We start from the raw sequence: 10807 nt of genomic DNA on the forward strand, positions 1-10807 counted from the left end.
AGCAAGACCATGTGCAGCATGTCAGGCAGGTTCTTCAGTGACTGCTAGAAAATTGTCTGTTTGTCAATGTGGAGAAGTGCGCATTTCATGCGCAGTTGGTTCAGTTTCTGTGGTTCATATTTTCATCTGAGGAAGTGCGCATGGACTCAGTTAAGGTTAAAGCCGTCGTAGTGTGGCCAACTCCAGATTCTCGCAAAGCTTTGCAGAGGTTTCTAGGGTTTGCTACGTTTTATCGAAGATTTATAAGGAACTATAGCCAGCTGGCCGCTCCTCTGATGGTTCTCACATTTACACACTAAAACTTTTGTTAGTCCATGTTTGCTAAACTCAAGAGCGTTTTTCCACCGCACCCATTTTAATTTCCCCTGACCCTGCTTTAAAGTTCGTGGTGCAGGTGGATGCATCAGTGGTTGGTGTTGGAGCAGTTCTCTCTCAGCAATCTCCCTCGGATGGATGAACCCCTGAGCATTCTTTTCACACAGGTTAACAGCGACTGAACGGAATTATGATGTCGGAAACCGGGAATTAATGGCTCTCCGGTTGGACATGGGTGAGTGCCGTCACTGGTTAGAGGGTTCGGGGATACCTTTTGTGATCTCGACTGATCACAAGAACCTAGAGTTCATCTGTAGGCAGGCCCGCTGGGTGCTTTTTATCACTCATTTTGATTTCACGCTTTCGTATTGTCCAGCTCCAAGAACCTCAAGCCCCAGCGGATACCACCCTCCTCGCTCTTCAAGTGGTTGGCATGGTATCCTGGGAGGTGGAGGCTAAAGTCCGCACCATGCTACGTAATGCTGCGTCGCCCACCACATGCCCAGCGGGTAGACTGTTTGTTCCATGATCAGTCCGAACACACATCCTTCAGTGGGGTCAATTGTCCAATGTCGCCTGCCACCCAGTGGGTGCTCGTACTCAAGACACTCATTAGATAGCATTTCTGGTGGCCATTGCTTGTGTGGGACGTTCATCAGTTCATCACCGCATGTCCCGTTTGTGCGGCTAGTAAGGCCTCCTGTAGTCCCCCGGCCAGGCTCCTCCAACCACTGTTAGTCCCTTTGAGACCCTGGTCGCACATAGCCATGGACTTTGATACTGGTCTCCCCAACTCCCATGGCAATACAGTTGTTTTGACTGTAGTGGACCGGTTCTCGAAGGTGGCTCATTTTATTTCCCTCCCCAAATTCCCCTCAGCATGGTAGCGGTCATTAATCATGTCTTCCGTATTCATGGCCTCACGGTGGATGTGGTTTCTGACAGTGTCACATTTTTGAGTTCTGCTGACAGCTGGGAGCTACATTAAGTTTGTCCTCTGGTTTTCATACCCAGACGAATGGGCAGGCGGACCGAGCTAACCAACAACCAACTGCTAATGTAGAAAGTGAATATTCAGGCAAAAATACATGTCATAATAAAAGCATGTTTCAAAATATAAGATGAAATTGAAGAAATTGTAACAGGAATATATTATAAATGTATAGTAAAATGTTATATTCACCGTAATGATAATAATATTAATAAAGCAATATATCACAAGCAACACTCCTGTTGAATAAAAGTTTGGCAGCAGTGCAGAAAATCATGCCATCAGAATGAGGGAAAATTGTATCAAAGTGATTTGGAGCATGGCATGATTGTTGGTGCCTGATGGGCTTGTTTGAGTATTTCTGTTACTGCTGATCTCCTGGGATTTAAGCCTTTAAAATTAGGTTTAAATTTAAGTCTACAGTAACTCAGATAACAGCTCTGTACAACTGGGGTGAGAACAATCGCATCTCAGAATGCTATTTTGAGATGTGGGTTGGCGCTGTTTTGGCAGCATGAGGAGGACTTTCACAATATTGTGACACTTTTCCACTGCAAGTTAAGGTTAGACTCGACTCTGCTTGCTTTACTTTTCTGAGCTTGCTTTTCCACTGCAGTTTAGTGCCACCGCAATGTGGGTGGGATTAAAGGCTGATCGTCATAGTTGCGCCGCCTCTACTGCCGTGACAACATCTTAAACACGACATAAACATTACTGACCATAAACAATAACACGACCGCTAGCTGTTAGCTACTAGCTCATTGTGCTGCATAAAGCAGTTGTTGCATGGTGATTTTACACAATTGTAACTGTTAAATTGGCCTGGTTGTTTTAGAAGCAAACTTTCCAGTAATTGGAAAACTAAATAAAGTTTCTTTCAAGCATAGTATAGAGTTAATGTACCATCCTCCATTGTGGACTCCAACAACACTCTCCATCCCATTGCTTGCCGGTCTATTGCCATAGATCGTGTCCATTTGGTCAAACCAATTCCACTTTCTTCTGTTTGAACAACTCTGGCTGTTGTGGTCCTTGATGGCTCTGCAGTCACTTTTAAGTTTTTTTTTTTTACTTTTCCCTACACTGTTGGTAGGTCCAGTGGTAGCCATGTGCAGCCAACAGCTGAGACACTTCCTGAAATACTTTTTCGTTTTGTTCGTCGCTAACGAGAGGAATGTCTGCACCTCGTTTACTGACCAACGCGTGGTTTTAAGCACAGCTATTTCTTTTTACAATTCGAAAGTCGCGTGAACAAATTATACTGCTATCGCTGTTGCTAACTTTAAAACTAGCGGGTTGATGTGCACAGTAGATAACCCCCAAAAAGTGAGCAGAGTCGAGTCAAGCTATACCGTGCAGTGGAAAAGCCCCATTAGAAAGGTGGTTTTAATGTTGTGGCTGATCGGTTGATATCACCCAGCGCTAGTGTGTCTACTGTGAGAAACTGATTTGAGTGTCAATGGCTTGCTCACATACATTGTTACATTTGTTATCAGTAAATGACAACAAGATAATCCTGTCTTAATTACAGCTACATTTTTTAAATTTCCTAGGTTCAGACGTGACTTGTCTATGAACAGAATGCATGTGGGATCATTAAAAGAAGCAGTTTGTACTACTTGATGAAGACTTTAAATAATATATGCAGCAAATAATGCATAATTTGTCATGTTTACATTCTGCCTTCATGGCACAAATGCTTAGCTAATATGCAATACATTGATAAAAGAATAATTATTAGAGGCATTATTAATGAATAATTAATGAATAATAATTTTTCCTGGAACTGTATGTTCATGCCATCTTTAATATGAAACAAATGTACAATCAATAATAAACACTGGCTCTGCTTCATTTAAATGTAGGAGAAGCCCATTAAAATGTTTGGTTACACAGCCACCATGGATAACATTCAGTGTTTGCGATGAATCTTATTTGCTGAGGAAAAGGTTTGGATCAGATCCAAGCAGGTCAATGGCTTTTCAGTTCTTCTGTGTGAGAAGCTCATTGGTCACTGCAAAGGTCACTAGAGTCAAGTTGTTATTTTTTATATATTTCTACAGTTTAACTGATTTAAAGCTCCTGTGATTTTATAACAACAACCACCAAATCTGTTGAACTGCCTGAAAGTTTGTTAACTTCATGTTCCTCAGGAGTCATTAAAGAATAGTCAAGAATGAACACCAACCTCTTTGTTCCTCAGTATCTTCATTCTTCAGTCTGAATGGTTCTGAAATACTGATGTCTTCACTCTCCTCTTTCAACTCCTCTTTAATAAACTCCAGCTTCTCTGAAGCACTTAAGCAGGTTCCAGAGGGTCCTTGGTGTTGGTTTTGCTTTGTTAAACCTGTAAAACAGAATTTAAACTTAAAATAAAACTAGATTAAAACAGTTAATCCTGATTTATCACATGATTTTTTAAACGTAATGCATTCAGATTCTCTTTAATATAAAGACACCAGTCAGAGGTCCGGTGCAGAAGTGCTCTTTACTCATCTCACTCTCTATCTGTCTCCTGCCATCACACATTTAACACAAGCTGGGTTTCTATCCACATATTTTTATATGCATTTTTGGATATCACACAAAAACTGCTCTATGGATACAACAAGATGCAAATAAAATCTCCAAAATGTGCATAAAAAAAACATATACGCTTGCTTGAAGTGTATATATATATTTGTATTCGATAAGAAGAAATGTGCAATGAATAATGTTTCCTATTGAATTTATTAGGAACACAAGATGTGCATTAAAAGTCATATGACTGAATAACTTGGTTCATAACTGGATTAACCAGCGAACCAATCATCGCATCTGACATGTTGATCTGGTCATCCTGAAATAAATAAAGGTGTCTAGAAAGTCCAAAGCCTGCAAAGAGTCTGTAGAGCAAATAAGTCAAACTTGATTTGTGTCGAAGAGCGGGTTTACTGCAACTTAAAGATGGAGGAACACACACACATAGTCCTCTCAGAACTGTGTGACGTTCTGTCGCTCTGACATGAGACACGGTTCTTTCCAGTGTTTTATCTGCATTTCTAAAGAGTGAGTATTTTATTAATAAAAGTCACGGAAGTGACGATTTTGTTCTTTTGAACACATGGGATGTAAATGCTGCTTTATTCGCACATTGTTTTTGCGATATTAATGTTTTTTCATAAATTAAATTCACCTCATGGATGTAAGCATAACTACTGTAGCTACGTCTTCCCACTATATTTACACAGCAACAGCCACTCAAAGTAAATTATGAGCATATCTACATTTCTCAAACTGCATAAGAACTGGACATTCAATTTCACAACCACATTTTACCCACACTTATAAATATCAGATGTTGATTTAACATGTTCATTTAGTGTGATTAGTTATTAGGGCTGGGAAATTTAACGCGCTAATTTCTGCGATTATTAGTTTACTATTTAATGCGTTACAAAAAAAATTACGCAATTACGTATCTGTTTTGTGTGTGTGTTTTTTGTTGCACTTCCTGTGGCTAAAATTTGCATTTATAAATTTTCAGGACATACATGTTGGATTTGACTGCACATCCTCACACAGTAAATGACTGTATGGAGCAGCACACGCTTAAGTCTGTTTTACACTGCATGCCAAAGCAGGAAATAAGCAATAAGCAGTTCATTGTGCATGTTAACAAATGAGTGTATTTACATTGAAAGCAGAAGCAGCAGAGCAGCGGGAGTTCTGCCGTCTATAAGTGCTCTATTACTCTCAACCTTTTACATCATCAGGATTAATTACCAAAAGGAAAAACATTTGGGATGTTGTAGGATGTTGTGGCTGCTGATGAAGATGGGGAGTTAACATATTGGAAGTACATCCTTTTTGTGAGAGAAGTACTCAACACTGCATAATTACTTATTTCTGACAATATTATTAAATGCGATCACGTTTGTAACACTTAAAAATAGCTCACTCTTGATAACCATTTTATAATATTATTTTCAGTGTATTTTCACACGCTGTTTACAGCAAAATTGTTGCGACACGCTGCTTTGGGTCGGCTCATGTAGGGCTGCAACTAACGATTATTTTGATAATCGATTAATCTAACAATTATTAGAACGATTAATCAGTAATTATTGTAATTATTAATCATTATCTCTTAACCGATCATTCAGATTGTGCCCGACATAAAGGTTGTATAAAACATACTTACTAACAATAAAGAGGACAAAATCATCTTTTAAAAAATACCTTTAAATGACATTCACTGAATTAAAGGGAAAACATTTTTTTTATTAAGTTTAATTCAGTAAAGAAATTCACTGCAAACAAATAATAATATCGAGTGTTTTTGTCTTGTTTTCCATTTAAAATTGTCTAAAAATCCTTAAAAAACATTTACATTTACTTCAGAAGCAACATATAAGATATTTAGCCTTGCTTTAAAAGAATATAAATATATCTTAAAAATACAGTAAGCGTATGTTGTATATAAGTGTATTTTTTACTTTGTTATACTTCTGCAAGTGCAGTAAAGACAAAATATACTTTTATTCAAAGCAAGTCTAAATATCTTATATTCTGCTTCTCATGTGAATGCACCTTTTTTAAAATGATTTTTAGATATTTTTATTTTGAATACTATATTCAACATTCTCAGATAACAATGTTTTCTTCTGCAGTATAGCTGCTAAAGTAAATGTACATTGTTTTAAAATAGATTTAGATATTTTTAATGGAAAACAAGCCAAAACAAATCATAAACGTATTTTGTTGCAGTGTATAATGGGGCGAAGACTTCCTCTCTCACCTTTCTGTTCATTTCAATCCATCTTTAACTCACAAAAAACAAACTCTCTCTTATTAATAAAGCTGCTTATTGCCATTATTTTAATGCTTTCTCCATGATAAGAAATAGACGGTGACATATATTATAAGTCAATAAGTCACAAGCCATCACGTTATAATCCAGCTGCATTAAGTGTGTGCACTCGAGGGAAGAGCTTCCCCAAAACAGAGTGTGCATCAGACAGACAGTTTCAATCTTTCCCCCTTAGATCTGGACACTTCGTGCAACTCATAGAAGAGGTGCAGACCGCACAGAGAAATGCCAGATTCGGAGTTTGTAGTTATTTACATGATCTGCTTCCATATTATTGTAACTTTAATAAAGCTATATATATATTAAATATAACTGCATTTATTAAGATGTAACATCGGGGTGTTTCATTTAAAGAGCTCCGACTCTGCTTATTCCACAACGAGAGTGCTTCTGTATTTAATTCATTGGTATTTTTGTGTAATTCCCTTGTACTTTGCGATCTACATCACCTGAAGCTGTTTGGAAATTTAGAGTGCATCTGGACTGTGATCCGTGTAATTCTTCCTCTTCTCAGTCAGGCGCGAGCTGCAGTGCTGCTCTCGTGCGTCCTCAGAGTTTAATGTGATCTCATGTTACGTTAAATGAGATCAAACGTCTATTTGACAATTAAAATGTTTTATTGTCGACGTTGCCGATAACGTCGACTAATTGTTTCAGCCCTAGGCTCATGTCAGGCTTTGGTGAGCAGTATAAAGCAGGCGTTATTCATTACTCGCTTGGATATTCCAGGCATCAAAAATATGTGAGTGGATTTACTGTATGAAGAATGGAGACTTCACCCGCAAGCGGTGACACAATAAATGATTCTTCACCTGTTATGAAATCATGAAGTGTCTGATCCGGATGGTGTTTCTCTTCAACTTCATTTAGTTCTTGATTTTCCTCGTTCACCTCCATCAGATCTAAAATGAAAACACGACATGGTCTTTAATTTCAAAGCACAAATGTTAAAATGATTGCAATAAATTTGACCCAAATGTTACAGCAGAAAGCAACAAGTATCTATTAAATGTGATCCAAACAGCAAGATTTAAGGAATTCAATTTTATGTGCTCTTTGTTTTATTTTAAAATTCATTTTCTTTGCTGTTTTACTTTGATTGATTAAATTATTTAACAGCTACTATGAATCGATAAATAAAGACAGCCACCAAATGTGTTGAACTGCTTGATATTTTATAACTTTATCTTCATGAACAGACAATAATAAATAATTAAGAATGGACACAAACCTCTTTGTTTCTCAGTATCTTCATTTTTCATGACATTTAAACTGCATGATTCTGGATAACTCATGTCCTCAATCTCTTCTTTAATAAACATAATTTTACAATGTTTTATCCCGCAGATCTCAGTTGAAACACCTGGAGTTATTCCTGTTCCTGTTGAAACAAGTCTTCGTTTAGGATGAAGAAACTTACAGACTTATTTCCTGAACTGTTTATCCTCTAATGTTCGTGTGTGCAGTTAGCTCGTATTATTCAATGTTGGATGCTAGATATTTCTTCTTGATCTGGTTTTCAATCATGCGGCGGTCTATTGTCCCATACTCGAATAATAAATAAACAAACAAAAAAACAGTGCCAGAAGTTTCTGCAGGTTTATGAGTATCATTTGAGAAGATTGTTTAAATTTTTGCGTCTCTGTAAACGTGTGTTAAACATCATCTAATATGGAAACTTCGGTGTATTTATTTTACTCATTTGTGCAGTAATTTGTTTAAAAGTGAATGTTTATCAGAACTCTGCAAATCTCTCAGAGCACCGCCATGTTTGCGTGACGTCACACAACAGCATCTCGGAGGGGACATTCTGAACCGCTTGTCGTGGAAAACACTTAAAGGGATAGTTCACCCAAAAATAAAAGAATCATGCTATCCCAGATGTGTGACTTTTCTATTCTGCTGAATAAAAATGAAGATTTTTAGAAGAATATTTCAACTTAAATTCCTGAAGAGAAATAGTTGTAGCAGTTGTAGCGTGCAAATGGAGTATATTTTGACAGAGCTATCAACTGCATAAATATAATATTCCAACTTACATCTGCATTGAAGCACATGCACAACAGAGATTGAATGGTTGAAATTGTAGAGAAAGCATTGAGCTGCGTTATGAGATGAAAGCGCTGATCCCCAGCAGTGTTGCCAACTATTTTCAATGGAAAGTAGCTAAAGCCTGCTCGAAAAGTAGCTAAATGTCGCCAGATGACGTCATGCGTCATTAGCATATTAATGACGTCATCGCGTCGTATGTGCATTCTGCCTAATTTCTCGGTACTGTAGCCTACTTCAGTTTATAATAACGGTTATCTCCCCTAAACCGTGCTCATACTGTTTTTATATAAGTATACAGCCGAATGTCCAATAAAACGGTTCTCAATTACATATTTTCTGTTAGACAATGGAACGGAACTTAGCTAACGTTACATGTTTATGAGTTTGAAGAAGGTTTATTGTTGTGTTTGGATAAGTAAAATGTATAGAGTCTGTAAATATACGATCTGAAGTTGGAGAGTTCAGAAACCGAACCGGAATGAACTAAAACTCTGATTAGTAGTGAATATAAGTGCATGCCAAGAAAAAACGGTCAAATTAAATGTTTTGAATTAAAACAAAGGAGAAGGCAGCTGCTATGTGATCAATGATTGGTTCCTGCTAACACAGCGTGCACATGCGCAGCTCATTCATGTCTATGTCCGCTGGTGTGCAGTCAACGGAATGTGCTGCTCCTCTCAGCCGCTCACTGAACAGAGCAGACGCAGCGGGGAAGTAAGACCTCATGCTTGCAGTACTGGCGATATTTGGAATTTGGAAAGTTGCTAAGATTTGTCCAAAAAGTCGCTAGATTTGTCGCTAGTCGCTTTTTTGAAAAAATGTCACTAAAGGGGTCTGAAAAGTCGCTAAAAATAGCGACAAAGTCACTAAGTTGGCAACAATGATCCCCGGTAAAATGAAGCACTCTTTAATCAGAAAAGTTTTAAAAAGTTTTAAAGTTTGTGAAGGAATTTCGGGATTACAACATCAGTCAGGTACGAATGAACGTGTTGTTACACCATGTCTGCGATCAGTTGTGGTGTGTGCTTACTTGAGTTGTGCGCTAAATGCATATCTTTTGAATATACACTTGCCATATCAATGTGCTATGTTTTAAAATTTTTATTAATACATTAAAGGATTAGTTCACCCAAAAATGAAAATGATAATCTATAATCACTGGCTTCCGGTAATGACCATCCGTGCGTTCACAAGAGAGTCGAGTTCTGGCATATGACATAGGAGTAGTGTAAGCTCCGGTGAGAAGTGACGAACGCGGCTATCAATAAAACTTGTATTATATACCATTTGCAAATATGCAGATATCTTGTTTAAACAGATGTCATTCACAAACCTCACAAAAATACAGCGTTTTCTTCCCATCGAGCGCTCATATAAAATCTTCCTCTGAAGCGTGTATTCTATCAGCCAGAATCAAAAACTTCAGGATCAAAAGTTCCTCTCATTCACAAGCCATGACGGTCAATCCATGTCAATTCAAGTAGGTGAAGTAATACTGCCTCGTCATCACTCCAATTTAGGCCTTTACAATCACTAAAGGCATTAGAGTCAGTTTCTGATTGGATGTCTGTTGCTGAACAGCTTGCAATGAAGAGCTTTTCGCACCAGAGGCAATGCGATTATGAGAGGTGATTTGCCAACAGCCATTCACATTCACAAGTCAAATGATCACTGTTAGCACATTGAGGCCTTTACAATAGGCCTGTTTCCACCTGGTATTAAGATGCAGTTTCTGTGATCCAATCACAAGTGGTCAGTCAAGACACATTGCTGTTTCCACTTGTTTTTACAGTGTCTCCTATTGCCACTTCTCGTCAGATTTTGAGGGGAAGTTCTCTGATTTCTTGACATAACACATCAATCACCATGTCAGTGTGTTACTGCATGATAAATAAAAAGGAAATAAAAAAACTAAACAAACCAAAAATAAAAGGAAAGAGAGTTTACACTTTTCCATTTCCATTTCCATGTGTTAAGATGATATTTACCCAACAAAAGTAAAAACAATTACAGCAATTTAATGTAATCGATTTTAGGATTCAAATTGCTTTTGAAAAACAGAATGCCTTGCAAAACAATGGGAAGAATATGAACAATTTTTACAGATGGACAGGTATGTACATCCACCCAAAATGTATAAGAAAAGTATGTATAATGGAAAAAAGATGTTCAAGTTAGGAAGATAGGATTGTTAGATATAGATAGGAAGAGCAGAAGCTACAAGGTTCCATCTCAAACTGAATCTCTTGGGTAAAAAATCACCAACAGGTTAAATCTTAAACAAGATTTTGTAATGAGTCTCTGTAATCTTTGGAGTAACAGGTTATGTAAATGCAAATAAAATGTGAATGATTTATCCCTTACTGCAGATGTCAACATCTCCAAAAGAATAACACTGAAAATCACCAACAAAGCTATGTTTAAACTCTTTGTAAATAAGTTTGCTACTGCACTTATCAATTATTAGCTATCAATTATGTCCACATTACAAAATTTCAAACAAGGCAGAGAAGCGCCTGGTCTGGATTAATAATTCGAAGAATTGCTTTGAATTAGTCTCAGCAAACCAGTGGGCACAATCTTTTCATAACCTCTAT

At 37.4% G+C, this 10807-nt stretch overlaps 1 protein-coding gene across 1 annotated transcript in view; it reads right to left on the minus strand.

Moving 5' to 3' along the window:
• Nucleotides 1–10807, minus strand: part of LOC127645739 (zinc finger protein 721-like) — a 402751-nt gene that overhangs the window by 206206 nt on the left and 185738 nt on the right. The window contains exons 2-3 of the mRNA XM_052129400.1: nt 6971–7060; nt 3495–3653 (exon numbers count right to left, since the gene is read on the minus strand). Coding sequence (XP_051985360.1) covers nt 3495–3653; nt 6971–7060 — 249 coding nt within the window. The remainder of the gene's footprint in view (nt 1–3494; nt 3654–6970; nt 7061–10807) is intronic.

The sequence above is a fragment of the Xyrauchen texanus genome, chromosome 6 (genome assembly GCF_025860055.1).
Source record: "Xyrauchen texanus isolate HMW12.3.18 chromosome 6, RBS_HiC_50CHRs, whole genome shotgun sequence".
Taxonomy (NCBI): domain Eukaryota; kingdom Metazoa; phylum Chordata; class Actinopteri; order Cypriniformes; family Catostomidae; genus Xyrauchen; species Xyrauchen texanus.